Raw genomic sequence first — 19,148 nt, forward strand, 5'->3', positions numbered from 1 at the left:
TCTAGCGGCTGTATTGATTGAGGCTCTCAGAGGGGCGGTTGTTGATCTGGGCAGGCCCCAGAGAGCAACACTCCCATAGATCACTCTGGGAATTACTAGAGTTTGAACTGCCTGTTTAAAGTCATTGGTGGGTACGAAGGGTTTCAGTTTTCTTAGGGTGTTCATCTGGAAATGTGCTCCTTTTGTTGCAGCGCTGATGTGCTTCTGCATATTTAGCTTATTGTCCAGGGTTATTCCTAATGATTTAGTGGAATCAATGATGAGAGGTTGACCATCGAGTGCTGTTAGGTGCTTCACCCACTCACGGATGATGATTGTTTGGTTGGGGGGAGCGATTAAGAGAAATTCTGTTTTTAGGGTGTTTTGTTTTAAATGGTTCTTTACCAGCCAGGTCTTTGTTTTTTGGAGCGTTGAATTCAGGGACTTGATGTCTTCAAGTGAGTGGACCTTAATGTAGAGTTGTGTGTAGTCGGCGTACATGTGTTATTGGATATTTGAGGAGTTGAGAAGCTCAGTGAGTGGTTCCATAAACAGATTGAAGAGTGTCAGGGAGAGGGAGGATCCCTGGGGTACTCCCAAAGTGACTGGGGAGGGGTTAGATAGAGATTGGTTAATCTTGAATCTTTGTGTTCTGTTTTGGAGGAAGGAAGTGAACCAGTTTAACACCGTACCTGATAGACCCATTCTATGTTTCAAGAGGTCTAGTAAGTTGTCGTGTTTGACTGTATCGAAGGCTGAGGATAAATCAAGCAGGATTAGCAAACAGGCTTTGTTTTGATTCAATATTTGTAATGCGTCATCTGTTATGTGGGTCCTGGCTGATTCGATACTGTATGTATCAAAAAGAGAGGGGGGGACCAAGGAGCTTATAAAGGTCCAGTGTCCGTGCTCCGAAAATCAATATTTAAACAACAAGGAGGACAAAGTTCCTATGCCAGGGTGCAAAAAGTCACCCATGCATCGTGGTGCAAAAAGTCACACATACTTAAAAAATTGGAAGAAAAAGAAAGGAAAAAGAGAAAGGGGGATTCCTAGGTATAAAAGACCCAAAATTATGAGAGGGAAAGACATTGTGTTTCCTCTGTTGCCCTCACACACCCCGAAGAATGTCATGCTTCATCATCGGGTGTTTGCTCCTCGTAGGGCCGGCGCTGCAATTCCCTACGGGTCCCCCGAAGGGTCACTTTATCGGAGATCTTTTAGAGGAATGCCGGATGATGCATGCGGGTGTGCGGGTAATGAGTCAAGAGGAGGGTAAAGAAAAATCGTGCCAGTGTGATAGATTGAAATTAAAACAAGGGTAAACATGCAGCGATATGTTTAAAAGTATACCCTTGGCAGTCAATACTGCTAAAAATTATTGACCCAAGAGGCCTATTATGCCTAGGTGTCAATTGTCAAGGTCAACATGTTTCGCGCTTCCATTGCCCATAGGTCGTTAGCGCTTCGTCAGGACCATAAAGAATATGTAAAGTGCACGTGATTTAGTGAGTATAAAAATTGCCCTCTTATCTCAATCAGGGTGGAGTAGAACCTGTGTACCCTTATCATGGTCACAGCTAATAGGTGGAGGCCACTCCTGAATGAAGCCCAGGAAATTGAAAAAGAACAAAACAAAGTAATAAGACAGCATCGATGACAACTTGATGCCGCACAATGTACCACATGTGTGTACATCAATTACACTTAAGCAATAAAGTAGAAAGGCACACAGGACAGGTTGATCGTAACTGGTCAAAAAGTGGGGGGATTCGATACTGTGCCATGATCGAAAGCCTGATTGGAATTGATTGAGCAGGTTGAAGTGGTTTATTTGGTTACTGAGCTGTGTGTAGACACATCTTTCTAGTAGTTTGCCCAGGGTCGAGATGTTGTAATGTAATGTAAAAAATTCTTATAAAGCGCGACTTACACCGGACGGTTTCTTGGCGCTGTTGGAAATCCGGAGATAGTTATTCAGGTCTGACGGGTCCGCCGATAATTTCTTTAAGATGGGGGATACCTGACCAGCTTTAAGGATATCTAGAATGGTTCCTAGCAGAAGAGAGATATTTATAATCCTAGTCCAAAGGTGCACTAGCAGTGGAGTGAAGGCTTTTAAGTCGGTTGCTGGGAGAGGGTCTCTGAAGTGATTGGAGGGATTCAGAGCCATGAGTATTTTTAAGATGGGGGATGCCCCCTCCTCCGTAGCCACTGTTGGCGGAGAAAGCTGTCCAGTATCTAGGGAAGTGTCCAGTCCACTGGCCTTCCCAAGTGCCCCATACCAGTCCAAGTTCTCCACAGAGACATCCTGCTGTTCCATCTGTGTGTGCTTGTGTATGTCTGTGCGTGTATTGGTATGTGTGTGTGCATGTACCTGTTTGTACGTCCTTGGGTATTTTTGTTCTGGAGCATGTGATTTTATGTGTGCTTGTGTTTTTTTTAATTTTGTTTATTTTGGTAATTTCTATATGTGTGCTTGTGTGTGTGTGCGTCTGTGCGTGTATGAGAGTGTGAGCGCATTTGTGTGTACTTGTGCATGTCTGTGCATGTGATGGTGTTTGCGTGTGCATGTACTTGGGTGTTTTTGTACCTCTTTGTTCTTAAAATGCTTTTCAGGATACTTATGTAACATTTAACTGATGTAAAGTGCAACATTATTGATCCTCATGTAAAGCGCTCTGTTTCCTTCGGGTCTAGCCAGCGCTATATAATAACTCATTAATTAAATATGTTCCCATTTAGTACTCTTTCTCTCTTTGTCTACAATCCTAGCTCCTATTACCTCTCCCCTGAATCTCTCCCCTTGCCTGCTACTCTGCCTAGCCCCCTGTCCTTTGTGCCCTTTGACTAAGCACTCCTTCTCCCCTTGTTGGGGAAAGATCCAATATTTATACTCTGGAGTCTCAGCAAACCCGCTGAGAGAGTCCACTGCACCAAGGGAGCCACTCACAGCTGAGGTATGGTATGGCACCCCTTGCCCAAAGCACTCCCTCTCCCCTTTTTGGGGAAGGATCCAGTATATAGGTCTTGGAATCTCAGAGACCCCTCTGAGAGAGTCCACTGCGTAAAGGGAGCCTCCCGCAACAGAGATAGAGACGTGATACCACTTCCCAGCTTACTGGACTTTGGACGTTGCTTTGACTCGTCTACCGGTTTGTGTCCCAGTCGCCCTTCCCCTCCTCCTTCCATGCTGTGTCCTTCACCCTCCCCTTCTCTTTCCCACCTTCATTACCTGTCTACTTCCCCAGCGCCTCCCCCCTCCCCTGAATGTTTCCCCTTGCCTGCTTTTCCCCTTACGTATTTGTGCTTATTGTTTATCTCCACCTTACAAGTAACTATGTTGCCATGCTCTAATAACTGTGTAACCTTTGTAACGATGTAACCTGTAACTATTGATCTGATGTACATGTAAATCGCTCTGATACCTCAGGGCCTAGCCAGCGCTATATAAAACCTTTACAATAAGAATCCATAGAACCCTCCCATTCATCTCCTGAGCCTAGTACATTTTCAAAGTGCTCAGGCGACAACATGGGGCCCCTTCCGACTCCGCCAGGCCCGATGGCTAACCAGCAGGGTCGTTCCGCTCAAATACGCGGCGCATGGCCTCGTAAAATTATTTTATTTGAGCGGGAGTCGTTCCAGGTCCCGGAAAGGGGGGGAGGCGCAAAGTCCACTTTGGCTCTGGCTCCGTGGAACCGTGCCTAGAGCATCGGTGCTCCTTACCTCTCTTGTCGACGGACTACAGCTGAGGTTAAGATGAAGTCCACTTGGACTTCTTATTATTATGCCTCTTTCCCAAGTGTCCAGATGACCTAAAGTTAAAAGAAGAGGACTTAGGGCGCTGGGAGCAGTCCTGCAACCTCCTCTTCTTCGATTAGGACCGGGACCTCTGCAGAGTCTCGCTGGATGGTGTTGACTGCCGGACCGCGAGGAGCTTCAATGCCCGCTCCCTAAAAGCCTTCGGAGCCATGGCCCAGCAGTCCGAGCACTGTCTTCCTCAAAGACATCCCCTGCACATGAAGTAGAAAAACTTTACGAATTTGACAAAAGTCCAGACAAAACCTCCCAGAAAGTGGCAGAGGGGTAGCTCTTCCCAGATTGGCGCTTAACTGGTGCTGAAAGAAAAGAACTGACGTCTGCGCGCCTAGGTGGCGACTATTTAGGCACCACGACAAATGGAGCCACCCAATACCGCGAGCGAGGGGTATTGCTCAGCAAATGTTTCCGGATCCAGCCTGATGCCAGGGAAATTCAAAGGTAATCTGCAGCTACAAGTCTCTATCAGACACACCTTTTACTTAATGCACCTAGAAACATCAGCAGTGCAGCAAAGCCCTGTTCAAAAGCAATTTATTATCACATTGTTTGTACCATAGAACACAATGCATAATGCAAGCTGAAACATACTCCCACTGACAGGGGAGCAATGACTGGCACTCATTGGTCTCTCACCTGTGTTAATCTATCACCCACCGATTAAAACAGGTGAAAAAGAGAATGACTTGTGTTACTTCATCACAGGCTACTGGTGGCCCATTAGTGAAACTATATGTATCAAAATGAAAAGAGCAGCTTTACCCCTTAAAGAACATACAGCCTGGAGACACCACCTCCACTATCTCTTGCCACATCTTGGCACACTCAGAAGAACCTTTTACCCTGCACGCTCCAGCATTATCAATTGGTGCTACTCAATGACCTGGGTACTACCTGAACCCTGGCACCCATCTGCACCCATACAAAGACTTCCACCTTTGTACCTGACTCTCCATCACTACAACTGTTCTCACCTGGAGTCGTATCATCCTGCTGAGTAAGAGCGGCTGCTTCTATGGCGTGGTACCTGCTCGTCTCCTCGTAGATCTCTCCAGTCTGTGGACTCTCTCTCACCTGCCTCCTCTCACTAGCCTGCACTGCCCATGCTGGAACCATGTGGCCGTCTTGTAGACTGAGCTGCTGCGCGAGACCTTGCAGGTCCCACCGTGAGCTCCTGGTCCAGTAGGCGGATGATCTCGAGGACACAGGGACTGGCGCGACAGAGGGGCTCACCAGAACCCTTGACCCTGCTGCCTTGGGCTCCTGCCTGCCTCGAAGGAGGGCCTTGTCCTGCCGGGTGCTGGTTTCTCTTGATAGGAACCAATTCATGTCTCTTGTGACTACCTCTGCTTCCTGCTGTAAACGTCTCCTGCCTCTTCCTCGCTGCGGGGTGGGTCCAGCGACCTGCGTGACAACGGCTGGAGAGAAGCACAGCATATATAGCAGTACCTGCTCTAAAACTACCTCAAAGCAGAAGCTCTATCTGTAGAGGCCATCAAAAAGGACTTCCATACTTACCACCTCCATTCAACCTCTTAGGCTCCAATGTTTTCACAAACATCTTCCATTTTCCAATTGTAGGCACATAGGTGTGTGCCTAGCATCTCACAGCATATTTACAGCTTCTGGTGTATCAAGATTCTAGAAACAACAGGCAACTGCAATGTCAAGTCTCTCGTATAAGATGGTGCAGTAGCTTTGTGCAGGTCAGTAGTTTGGTCTGTTACAGGCACAAACTGACACGAAGGGGGATTTGTGGGCTTAAAACCTAGGACCAATAATGTAACAAAATCATTAAAAACACCTGTATCGGGATCTTGGGTTTGGGGGCTCACTGGAAACCACGTTTAAAACATGTCCATAGCTAGATAGAACTGCTGCTTTGAGGCATAAAATGCATTTATTTACTATGTACTTCAGGAAGTGTGGCTTACAGCAACATTTCAGAAATCCGTCGGATTGCCAAAAGACTAATTAGTTTATAGAATGTACTATAAAATGTAGGTTTTATCAACTAACCAGCATTGCCCTTTGCTGATGGCGATAGCCACTTTTAATTCATCACCCAAAAATTACGGGTGGGAGCTGAAGGGAAGACGAATGCCCAGCAACTCTCAGGTGATGGAAATATCATTCACCCTGCATGGAATTTCACCCAACATGGGCAACCTGCCCGACTGCTCAACACACCTAAGCAATACATGCAGGCAGACAACAGTAATTAATATCAGCTTTCTAGGCCTTCTGAATGACTGTGCTAGCAAGATGATATCACAGAGAGTGATAATATTAAATGTATCCGTGTTATTGGCTGGCAGAGGCCATTAAAGGTTACATACCTTACTTAAAGCAGTAGCATTTATTTAGGAGGGTTTTTCTTATATACAGCTAACTCAAAGTAGTTAGAAATTGAAAACAGAAAAATATCAAACCAACATATAGTAGATAGGAAAGGGATACAAATAGTAATAACAGTTCTCCATCAGATTGTTGGGGGGGCATCATACCCCCTACCTCTCTGATCAATGAGAACTAAATATCCGAGAACCACTGGCTAATGATGCTAAGGAAGCCAACTTTCACCTAAAAACACTCAAACAATTTAAGCAATTTCCATCTCCCACACGCCTGAAAACTGCTGCTTATGGACTAGTCATCTCACGACTAGATACTAGCAATGGAATCCTCTCTACGTGACCTCAATCCTTACTCCTCTATTAAGGCATTTCTTCATTTAATGGCCGGACTGTTGTCATCATTGAGAACGTTTGATAACATCTCTCTTATCCCGCGGTTGCCGGTCGAAAAGAGGACTAAACTCAAGAGCTGCTGTCTAACCTATATGACCATCCATTTAAATAGACTTATTTACCTGTCATTCATGATGACCATCTCAGGTGGTCTCAGGAGCAAAAGGCATCCATATCTGGATCACCCACATTTAAGACTTCTCAGGCATTGCACTACACTTTCTTTGGAGCCACCGCCTCCTCTAGGAACTCACCCACCAGACCTAGGAATTGACCCACTGTTACTGTTAACCCAGACTCATCTAAAAATCTTTTTCTAGCATGTATCTGAATGAACAAATCCAACCCTAAACCGAGAAGTCAAACCTCTTCCATCTACTATTTTTCAAATATTTAATACTGGTTTTTGGAATCCTCATTGCCATGTTCTACCATTTAATGAAAATGTTCTCAATTATTTGGTAAGAGCACTAATGCCGTATGGCACGGGATCGCTATATGAAACCAGTAAATGAAGAGCCTAAGTGACACCAGTAGGCTTTAACCATTCTACCATTGGCTTTTAGAATTCAGATAGGAAGATGCCCTCTTGACTACTTAGAATGGACCGTTTCATCATGGGGTTCACCATCTAGCAGTCAGAGCATCCCAGGGTTTTCAGGTGTCCCCACGAACAGTCTGATGATGGATATGCTATTGGAGAGGATTGACAATGTATACAAATGTGTGAGACCTTTCACTGAAGTTGTGTTTGCGTGTGGTATATCTGATATCCTATATACTTATCATCCTGCTACCAGATTAAAAACATGTGGTATATCTTCTTGGTCCTGCATGTCGTCTGTGTCACAGTGTGTGAAATGTAAACATACATTAGAGTTCATTCACCTACCCTGTCTGAGAAGATCACTGAACTTGTCCTTTCCCGACTTTGGCCTCTTCAGTATGCAGATAAAAAAAGATAGATGCTTTGTCCTGAAAAGCAGCCTGACCTACCAATTGTCTTAGGAGGGGTGGAGTCTTCAGCTTTCCTTGCTTCCAGCTGGTGAACTTGGTCTACGGTGGCTCCATTGCCAGATGGGAATAGGAGGCTAATGCTGGCATCATCGAAGCAGGCGATGCTTGGCACAATTGTCAGCCAGTTCATGAAGCCAAGGTTCCCACTCAGACTCTGTGCCACCTAAAAAAGAAACAGAAAATCATGAAATATTTAGACAAGGCACAAAAAGAATGGTGCATGTAGTACCTCCCAATGTCCCATCTTTTCAAGAAACAGTCTGCAACTGAAACTAGGAAACCACGCTTTCATGTGATCTTTCTCATTGCTCATCATAAAAATCCATACTCTTTTAATAAACTGCAAGGGGAGTGATAGTCGGTCAATGCGCAAACCATTGTTATGCGTGTTGTATACATGGTCAACCATGCATCAACATAGTTTAATCATGATTTTGAGAAAACATTTAACTGGGGTTGCCGTCAAATGCATGGCCAAGGTCCAATCACAATGTCTACGGGAGATAAGACTTGCAAAGCAGAGTAGTCATGAGTGTCTGCTGTAACCAGTTCACAAAAATACACTTTAGCCCTTAAAATACACTGCCTAGCATGCCTACACTTTTTTTTAGATTATATGGATCATTTGCATCAGTAGTTGAAAGCTGCCTTTTAGTTCACACGAGCAGCAATTTCCTCCAGTTCCTCACTTTCCAAATTCTGGTAGGTCAGTATTACCCTTGGCCTAAAACATGGCTCCCTCCATTTATTCACCACTGGTATCTGCTGAGCAGATTCCGATGCCTATTTCATCCTAGCACGACACAGCCATCTTTCACACTTTAGTCTCAAAATGTAAGTTTTAACCTATCCTTCAAATTGTTGGAAATCTACTATTTTTGCTAAAATGATGACTTTACAGCTAAGAAGACTGCTTCCCCATTTCAGCAGGTTGTAAGATCCTTGGCCAGTGACTCAGTTCAATGACCTGCAAACAGTGTGGGTTCTGAAGGGCATGCGCTCCCAGATGACATAAAATCAGTATATGAGCAGGTCATTTACACAGCTGATATTACTTTTAAAAAGGCAGAAACATCTATATTACCAGATTCTCACATCAGTTTGATAGTTAAATGTTTATTGCCCGCTATAAGCTAATCAAAACTGGTGCAGATTTAATGAAGTGTAGAAAAATAAAAGGCTATGTTGGCTGACCATGAAAGAATCAATCCTGTTATTCTTTGGTTTGCATAGATTTCCTCTGGGGGTTGATTAGCCATTTAATAAGCATTTATACTTTTAAAGAATGTGTCACAATACAGAGGGGAAATAACCTTTACAACTCAGCCATCACATCGCACTACATTTACAACGCAGTCATTACATCGCAACATCCTGTACAGCGCATGTCACTACAACTCAGGCATTACAAGGCATGTCATTACAGCGTATACCATTACAACGCATAGTACCCCTACACTATCCAATAGTTACCCTACTGTTGCACCCCCTGGAGTTAGAATAGTAATTTTTACCCCTACATTATCCAACACTTACCCTACTGTTGCACCCCCTGGAGTTAGAATAGTAATTTTTACCCCTACACTATCCAACACTTACCCTACTGTTACACCCTCTGGAGTTAGAATAGTAATTTTTACCCCTATACTATCCAACACTTACTTTAAATGCAATGTAATGGTATGCGTTGTAAAGGTATAATGCGATGTAATGGAATGTGTTGTAAATGTAGTTTTAAAAAATGTGTTGTAATGGCATGCGATGTAAATGTATGCGTTGTGAGGGATGTTGCGGTGTAAAAACTGCGTTGTAAAGGCATGCGTTGTAAATGTATGTGTTGTAGCGTCATACATTAATTACAGTCACAATAAATGATACAACCAAGCATAATAGCAATGAGAAATAAAGGAGGGGGGTAGGGGATGTCTGGTAATGAAAGCACCACTCTACACACAGATTTTTGTATGCAAAAATTAGTCAAATTGTATTTTCAATTTTACAATATATACATAAGCATAGTTACACTGTGCACATGTGTCCCAAGTGAATATGTGTGAACCAAAAACATAAACAATCAAAAGGACATCAACAGGGATATTTACAAGGTTTCTACTGGTATACATACAAGTAAAGAAGGCAAATGACCAGATATGATACAGTGGATATTAACACAATGGTTATTTCAATCATAGACACTGGTAAAACTGGTTCATTTCCTATGGGCGTCGACAGTGTGCCGACCCGGGGGTGGATAAGGGGTCTCTTCAGGACAAAGACGGTGTGTGGGACATCTATAGGCGAAAATGAAAACACTATAAGTGTGTGGCATGACAGTGAGGGACATACTAATGAAGTGAGTGACGAAATTCATGTACCTATGTGCTCAAAATGACGGGGAATTAAAAGGTGTGATTCAGCAGGTGAATAAATAATTCCTAGCGTACTCACAGTATGCCCCAGTCGGCTACTGAATTGTAAATAACCGACAAGAGAAAAGAAATAGGCAATTAGGCTTGTGTACTAGGCAGTTTAGGTTTATGTGCTTTATGAAGCAGCTGGTTTATGTCCAGTTCGCTTTACAGTCACTTACCACTGAGTCGCTATTGAATGGCCCCAGAGTAATGACTTCGTGCTTTTCCAAAACCAATTTGGGAATTCTTAAGTGCCAGACGGGGTCCGCGGCATCTAGTTTGCCTACCTCCCTCCTTTATTTCTCATTGCTATTATGCTTGCTTGTATCATTTATTGTGACTACATTTAATGCTCCACTGAAACCATTGTCTTTTTGGTATAAAGTACGCACCCTGGTTCCTTGTGGGTAGGGTTGTCCTTGTCGTTTTTGTGATACATTCATTAAGGAGCAGTATTTCTCAAACAAATTGAAATAGTTAGTATTTAAAAATTCTACTCATGCCAGTTTTCACTCTTCTTTAAGTACATTTTGCTCATCCCATGTTAAATAATAGACCCTACTGGATAATTCGGTTTTTAAATGTGTTTTTGAAATTAGTTTATAATGATTCACTTAATTTTCAACCCCCCACTATGCACGTCTACACTGATAGCTTGCTGTGGCCACCCATCCAAGACTGTGCATGTCCTGTGGCTGTGCACTGCAGTGCTTGGCTGCAGGTTCAGGGCCTCTGCTGAACCCGCCATGGACACCCAACCCCCAATGTGCAAGGGCATGCCATGTACCCATTCTGAGCTGTGCACAGCCTTTGGCCAGGTCCTGTCTTAAAACCACCATCAGATGTGTGCAGGGGACTTGGTGACAAGACTTGCCTTGGTTGGATTCTACTGAGCTTAATTTGCTAGCTTCCAAGTTTCATGCAGATTAATTGAATAGTGCCAAAGTTAATAGTAAATTAACTTTTAATTGCCCTCTCATTTATTTTGTTCACCATGACGAATCAGCATAAAACTTGGCATAACCAACAGTAAACTAAACCTGCTAAATGTTTGCCAAGTTGTGTGTTGAATTATCAGTTTTAAAATGCAAATGCAACCTGTCAGAATAACCCCCTTCAGTGGCCTATACCTTACTTTTAAATATTAATAAGCCAACCCTAATTAGGCCCCATCACCAATAAAAACAGGGTGCATGGTATCTAAAGATAGGAAATGTAGAAAGTAATGTTGAACATGTCCTTACAATGAAATAGCCCCAAAACTATGTTCACTATAGCAAGGCTGGCTCCATCCATAGGGAATCATTGGGCTGCACTGTTACACTTATTAAAAAATAAATTCGGATTGGTAGCAGTTTGAGAAATGTTTCAAAGACTTATTGTGATTCAATTTTGAATCACTATTAAATGAGTGACTCATTTAATAGTGATTCAAAATTGAATCACATTTTGTCTAAATTATTAAGCAACTGGTACTTTTAGAAAGGTACCGGCTTTGTGCCTAAGGTTTCTAAGTCTCCAACTGTCACCTGGCAGCTGGATGGCTCCCCTGTGGTGAGATGTGTATTGCTACCAGACAGCGGACAACGGGCCTGGCTGAGGGCAGGTGCTGGCCTTCCCTTGACAGGATGGCCTGGGGCTGAGCTCCAGGGCCAATTTGACTTCAAAGAGGCCACCCTGTCACAGGCAAATGAAACTGACCCAGGCCTGACCTCTTCCGTTGCACATCTAGCCAATGTGGCTCTAAACCAATTGGGGGCAGAGGGGGCTGGGGAAGCTGCCACAGAACTGGTTTGGAGTGACCATAAGGGAGAGGTTGTCCATTATCACAGCCACACCCTTGGATGGGCACAGGAGCTCCGACTAGGGGAAAAAAAAGTTCTGCCATGTTTGATTGTCCCAGAATAGTGTACAGAAGGGTTGGGACAAGTGGGGGAGGACGATGTGGCATCGTATGATTGACCTGGGGTGCCTGGCATCTAGAACTTTCTGCCCACACTTATAAACCCCTGCATAAGGTAGGGTAGAGACAGTGACCAAAACCCTGGACCTGGATGGCGACGACTCCAGAATCATGAACAGCGGGAAAGACAGTGCCCCTGATGGACTACAGACTTTGCCTGCAGCTGACACTAGAACAAGATGGGTTTCTCGTTAGTGCTGGCCCCCATATCTCCCCAGAGGAGCATTTGGTGGAAGACTTGGACTTCCCACCAGATGCCCTGTAAGAAGGCAGGAGGCCGGTACAGGGATGCATTGGACCCAGCTCTAACCAGTGTGCCACCTTTAGAGGTCACGAGGCTTCAGAAAACTGCATATGATGATAAGTGTTCACCACCAGGCGGAATTCGAGTGCCAGATCATCAAGATCCGCCCAACAGGGCCCAAGTTATGAACTTCCAAAGATTCTGACCTTTGACTCCCAACCAAGAAATCGAGCATGTACACTCTGCCGAAATCCTTGAAATTACACTTAGGGTGGGCCTGTGTTTGGGGTTGTTGTAAGATTCATTATTTATTTAGAGGAGAGGTTGTGTGCGGGCCGCTCCCCAGACACCTACTCGGCCCAGGGACCCAATCCAGCGCAAACATTGTTAAATCGGGGAACCCATGCAGCAGGAAAAAGAAGGCCACCATTGGGGCACCATGGCACCCTCCATTTTGGTCCTGCCCCATGCCTATGACTGGGGAGCCGAGAGCCAGGCGAGAGCACTGCTCCTGGCCACCAGCAGGAGAAAAGAGAACTGGCTCCTGTGGTGGCGGGGGCCGATACAATAATGCCTGCTCGGGTCCACTGCACAGGACTGCAGCATGGAAGCGGAGTGACCAGGGCCACAGGGTCCTTTGGATTCACCCTTGAAGGCCCCCAACGACTCTGACCAGCTCATGGGTGTCTCAGGTGGGACTAGGACACCCAGGATGAAGATGAAAAAGAAAAGGCCAAAATGCAACACACATCTGCAAAAACAAAAGTGGGCTGAGTGGCTCACTCATCAAATATTCATTATGTGCACACTGGACTACTCCTTAATGCCTGTGAGGGATATATTTACACATTTCTCTTCTATGTGGTGCCCCACGGAGGTGCAGGGCCACCACCAACGCTGTAGGAAAGTGTTTGGGGGATGTGGGAATGCAGCAGCCCTGTAAGGACCTGGTGTGACCAGGTCTGACTGGGAGCTCAACCTAAGTCCATTTAAGGTTTCAAAAATGTATAAACAAATTTATATTCACTTGTCCCAATTTAAACATAATGTACCATGCAAAGGTTCTGATTCAAAATATTCGTGTTTTACTGTACACAATACAACATATTCATGGAGTTTAAACAAATCTAGAGATAGCGATTTCATAAGAAATATTTCAGCTTAATACATTGTTCCATCACATATGTATATGTCTTTTCAAAAAATACAAGAATGCATAATAAACATCAAAACATATCCCAATGCATTTCAGGTCACTACTGGACCCTTCTTCAGGGGTTGGTCCTTTCCAATCGATATTAATCCTTGATATTCAATGAATGTTCTATTTGTGAGCACTTCAAAGTTGTGTTTCAGACACTGAAAAGATAATAATCGCCATATTGGGAATATGAGTATTTTCACGTGAAAGTCACTACTGCACTGTATCAAGTGTAATTTATAATAAAGAGATGGAATAAAGAAACAAAGTAGTTAGGATACGGTGGGACTGACGAGACAAGGTGAGGATTTATCTGGAAACTCTTAAGAGGTAAACTGTAATTGTGCTGAGATGCCAACTTATAAGAAAGAGCCTACTGCCACATGTGTATTTACCATTCACCAAGCACCAAGTGATGAAAAAAACTACAAACCCAGTGCGACTCGTGTACACCTGATTAAGAAATACCAGCTTACCCGCCCAGCAAAAACACTGGCGGACGGTCTCAAAGATTCAACGAAAGTATCCGGTTCTGAAAATTACGTAAATGCATCTGTCGGTAAACCAATGATGTAAGAAGAAAACGTCTCCAAACCACAATATTTATATACTGGCTTACCAAAGAACGAGCATCGTGAGTGAAAATTCCATAATTCCCGCAATCTGCGGTTCATCAAAAGCCCGGCTGCCAGAAGCCCCCTGTAATGTAAAGGGGCGAGTACATAAGTAACCCGCCTTCATTTTACCCGTGTGATACAAAATCACAAGCAGCGAAAAGCGCTTAGGAGGTTCCTACCTTCGATCTCGTAGCGTGCTCTGACCCTCGACCTCGTGACTGCTTCCGGAAACAACATCCGGTCCAAAGCAACCTATTTAAATAGTCTTATGCCCTGTCCTTTGCCTAATGTCCGGTTCTCTGTGCATGGGATCTTAAAGGGCTAGATGCTGTTTAAGAGGCTCGAACACTAACGGAGAAGTGTTACAAGACTTGGTTATCTATGCTGTGTATCTTTAATGAAACAGAGTGATGTTACAGTTTGCAAGACTCAACGCTTGACCAAAGCCATAGGTGATATAAAAAGGTGCCAATATTTCTAAACCCCATGGTAAACACGGTGTGCGCTCATCCTATAGTCAGATAAGCGAAATGGAAAATGCTGTACAAAAGCAATTTTTAAACGACAAAGTATTTAGAGCTGAAGTGTAGTGCTCCTAACCGACGAAATAAAATACACACTTATGGTGTCTGGAAAAAGGGAACATAGAGAATAATGAACGATGCAATGTGCAACAGGAAGTATTTTCGTACTCTTAATTAAGCTGTACTAATAACACTGATGCTGTCCCAATGGCTACGTGTAAACAATAAATTAAACAGTTGTCAATGTGATGAGCAATAGGAGCTATATTTAACAGTGTCCGTGAAACTACTGAATTATATTAAAACAGTACCTGTTGAATCAACTTATTATATACAGTATTTTTCATAATTCATCACCAAATAACGGTGTAAGCAGGTATGTATTACCAAAAGAACATTATGAGCATTGCAAAACATGTTTACATTGTATACAGAACATGTATGGATCTAATCATATGATAAGGTCTCACAATGGCATGATAGCGATGCCAATCCTTTCAAATCATTTACATACAACCATATTCTGTTCATAAAAAACAAAGCATCTCATATTGATCATTTAGCCCCCCCGGTGTGAGGGTGCCCAATTTCTTAATCCAAAAGGTTTCTCTGCGCGACAATGCCACATTATGATCTGTTCCTGAGTGTTTTTCTACCACTTCTAGTACAGTGTATCTCAATTGTGGTATGGTATGTGATGCACTGGTCCAATGTGTCGCTAGACTGGAGGTAGTGGATTTGTTACGTATTGTACTTTTATGCTCTATAATTCGAGTCTTAATTTTTCTCGATGTCCGTCCCACGTACGTGAGTCCACATGGACATTGTATAGCATAAATGACTCCTACAGAGTTACAATCAGCACTGAACTTCAGAACAATGTCTTTTCCAGTTTGAGGATGTGAAAAGGTTTTATTCACTATTGTATTGTTGCACTGTCCACAATTATGACACTTTCTCATCCCTTTGAAAGTGCCCATCTGATTTCTTTGAGGTTTTTTGAGTATCTCCCTGATGTTCTTAGCACGGGTATGTGCTATTATAGGAAAGTTTTTGAATATGTGGATGAAATCGGGTTCATTCGCAATCATTTCCCACCGCTTCTTCAATATTTGTCTGATCCTATGTGATTGAGTGGAGTGTTTCATAACGAAAACGATGCGTTCGTTAGGTGACTTCTCAGTTTTGTTCAACAAACTCTCACGATCGATTTGTTGTACTCGTAGATCTGCGTCTTCTAGTACCTTTTGAGGGTAACCTCTATCAGTGTACCTCTTTAGTTGCTCTTTAATTGACCTTTCACATTCCCCTGTGTCTGAGGAAATTCTTTTGATACGCATCAATTGGGATGTAGGCAAATGGTTCAAGTTTCTTGGGTGTGCACTGGTATAGTGCAACGCATTGTTAACATCCGTAGCTTTTCGGTAAACAGTAGTTGAAATACCTTGTGGTGTTTTTTGTATTTCTATATCCAGAAAATGTATCCTTGAATCTTGAACATCATAGGTGAATTTGATTCGTGGGTTGCGTTCGTTGAGTTCTTGAATTCTTTCAACAAGTTCCTGTTTGGTACCCCGCCAGAGGACCAAAATGTCATCAATATACCTTAAAAACAGTATCAAATTTTTCATCCATCTGTGGTCTGTGAGTATAAACTGTTGTTCAAAGTATGCCATGAACGTATTAGCATACGACGGCGCTCCTGAAAACCCCATGGAGGTACCTGTTTTCTGCAGAAAGAAATTTGATTTCCAATTAAAATAACTATGAAATAGTGAAAAGTGTAGCAATTCAAGTAAAAACACGCACAGTTGTTGATCTATCTCTGATTGTAACAATCTCCACTCTATGGCTTCCAGACCTTCCATGTGAGCAATTGACGTATAAAGTGCAACCACGTCTATGGTGCACAGTATTGTCCTGTCGTCAACAAGGTCGTTTACTTCTGATAGTTTGATTAAGCAATCTGTGGTGTCTTTCAAATAGGTTCCCCATGATTGTACTAAAGGCTGTAAATAGAAATCCACATAACGTCCAACTGGTTCATGTATAGATCCGCATCCAGCTACAATGGGTCGAAAAGGTGGGTCCTCTAAGCTCTTATGAATTTTAGGGAGCATGTATATGTGTGGCACTTGCGGTTCAGTGGTTTTCAAAAATCTGGCCGTGTTGATGTTAATTGTGCCGTCATTTTCTGCTTTGGTGATGATCTCATCTAGAAGTGTACTGAACTCCTGAGTAGGATCCTTTTCAAGTTGAATGTATGTGGATGTGTCATGCACATGCTCCTCTACTTTTCGATCGTAAAAGGTGGTGTCCATAATTACAAGTGCTCCTCCCTTGTCCGCTGGTTGAAAAGTGATGGACGTGTCCTGTCTCAAATTGTTCAAAATGCGTTTTTCTCTTTTCGAGAGATTAGAGTGCTTGGGTATTTCATATTTAATGGATTCTAAATCCTTTTTTACAAGAGTTTCAAAATTGTCCAAGATTTTGTGCGATATGGGGGACATAAATTTGCTTTTGGGCTTGAATATTTCCCTGGGTCGCTGTGATCCGTTTGGTGTTGTTGTGGAAAAGAACCATTTGAGTCTCAATTTTCGTAAGAATTTGAAGAGCGCTATTTCCGTTTCCAAACCATTTGATACATAGGTGGGAACAAATGAGGTCCCTTTATTTAAAATGTTCAATTGTTCTGTTGATAGTTTGTGGCTCGAAATGTTCACCACTAAGTTACCTTTTTCGTGACTACTCTCTGTGGTCTTCCTCCTTCCGGAACTTTTTTTGCTACTTTGTCCCCTCCTGATCCGTTTGATCTTACTTCTGTTGGTAAGTCGGGTGGGTGAGTTGCTGATTGTCCTTCCGCTAAAAAAGAAGGTTTCACGCCTCTGGATGATCCAGATGCTGTGGGTTCTTGAGAATCTGTGCTCACAACAGGAGCCGGTGCCCTTTGTAAAGACAAGTCTTCATCCTGTACTATACTTTCCTCTGATGACGTTTGTTTAGGAATCGGTCTACTTGTGAATCTTCTTTGTGCGTAGGCTTCCGCCCACGTGTAGACTTCGTCTAATTTGTAATCGATCGTATCCCTACGAAACTTTCGTATTTTACGATCATGCACTTCTTTCGCATGGGTATCCAATCTGCGATTGATATCCTCTAAAATTTTTGTCCAATCCTCTGATGGTATGGTTCTGATTAGTTCCTGTTGTAAGTTGTAAATATCTTCCTTTAACTCATTCAAAATCTGCGACAACTCTTCTATTATCAAGAGAATCAGATCAAGTGAACACTTATTGAGGATTGCCTGCCATTTAATCATGAACGCCTTATTAAATTTGAACAGCATAGGTTTAAGTGCAATGCGAAGACCTCTCGGTATCCTCTTAACCTTGTGGTATTCGATGAGTGTTGTTGCGTGAAGCCGTTGGTTGATTTCTTTACGCATAACATATTCTAGTTGCTTCAACATCTGTGCTGTAGTACCTTTGGAAGTGCTGAACGTGCGAACCTGTTCTATTAATGAATAAATTGATGCTGCCTCTTCTGTGCCATATGCTTTAATTTCTGCCTGATTCAATGTGAGGTTTGAGATTTCTTTAAAGGACGCCATTTTACGTCTGATTATGTGGGTGCTGGTCTAGTGTGTGGGCCGTGTGAAACTGCAATGTAATTAACTAGCCTGCACACCTACCTAGTTTCAACCAATACTTCGGAATGTAAGTCAAGTTTGCTTTGTATGGGAGCTGTCCCAGTTTTGAATTGTGCCCACAATCCTATGTACAACAGCTCTGTAAGGACCTGGTGTGACCAGGTCTGACTGGGAGCTCAACCTAAGTCCATTTAAGGTTTCAAAAATGTATAAACAAATTTATATTCACTTGTCCCAATTTAAACATAATGTACCATGCAAAGGTTCTGATTCAAAATATTCGTGTTTTACTGTACACAATACAACATATTCATGGAGTTTAAACAAATCTAGAGATAGCGATTTCATAAGAAATATTTCAGCTTAATACATTGTTCCATCACATATGTATATGTCTTTTCAAAAAATACAAGAATGCATAATAAACATCAAAACATATCCCAATGCATTTCGGGTCACTACTGGACCCTTCTTCAGGGGTTGGTCCTTTCCAATCGATATTAATCCTTGATATTCAATGAATGTTCTATTTGTGAGCACTTCAAAGTTGTGTTTCAGACACTGAAAAGATAATAATCGCCATATTGGGAATATGAGTATTTTCACGTGAAAGTCACTACTGCACTGTATCAAGTGTAATTTATAATAAAGAGATGGAATAAAGAAACAAAGTAGTTAGGATACGGTGGGACTGACGAGACAAGGTGAGGATTTATCTGGAAACTCTTAAGAGGTAAACTGTAATTGTGCTGAGATGCCAACTTATAAGAAAGAGCCTACTGCCACATGTGTATTTACCATTCACCAAGCACCAAGTGATGAAAAAAACTACAAACCCAGTGCGACTCGTGTACACCTGATTAAGAAATACCAGCTTACCCGCCCAGCAAAAACACTGGCGGACGGTCTCAAAGATTCAACGAAAGTATCCGGTTCTGAAAATTACGTAAATGCATCTGTCGGTAAACCAA

General features: G+C 42.9%; 1 protein-coding gene across 2 annotated transcripts in view; it reads right to left on the reverse strand.

Moving 5' to 3' along the window:
- The window catches only part of LMF1 (lipase maturation factor 1), an 801,367-nt gene that overhangs the window by 79,014 nt on the left and 703,205 nt on the right, over positions 1-19,148 (reverse strand). The window contains exons 4-5 of one of the 2 annotated variants that reach the window (XM_078664184.1): positions 7,548-7,731; positions 4,776-5,219 (exon numbers count right to left, since the gene is read on the reverse strand). In XM_078664184.1, coding sequence (XP_078520310.1) covers positions 4,776-5,219; positions 7,548-7,731 — 628 coding nt within the window. The remainder of the gene's footprint in view (positions 1-4,775; positions 5,220-7,547; positions 7,732-19,148) is intronic. The other variant, XM_078664185.1, reaches the window with a different exon arrangement.

The sequence above is a fragment of the Lissotriton helveticus genome, chromosome 10 (assembly GCF_964261635.1).
Source record: "Lissotriton helveticus chromosome 10, aLisHel1.1, whole genome shotgun sequence".
Taxonomy (NCBI): Eukaryota; Metazoa; Chordata; class Amphibia; order Caudata; family Salamandridae; genus Lissotriton; species Lissotriton helveticus.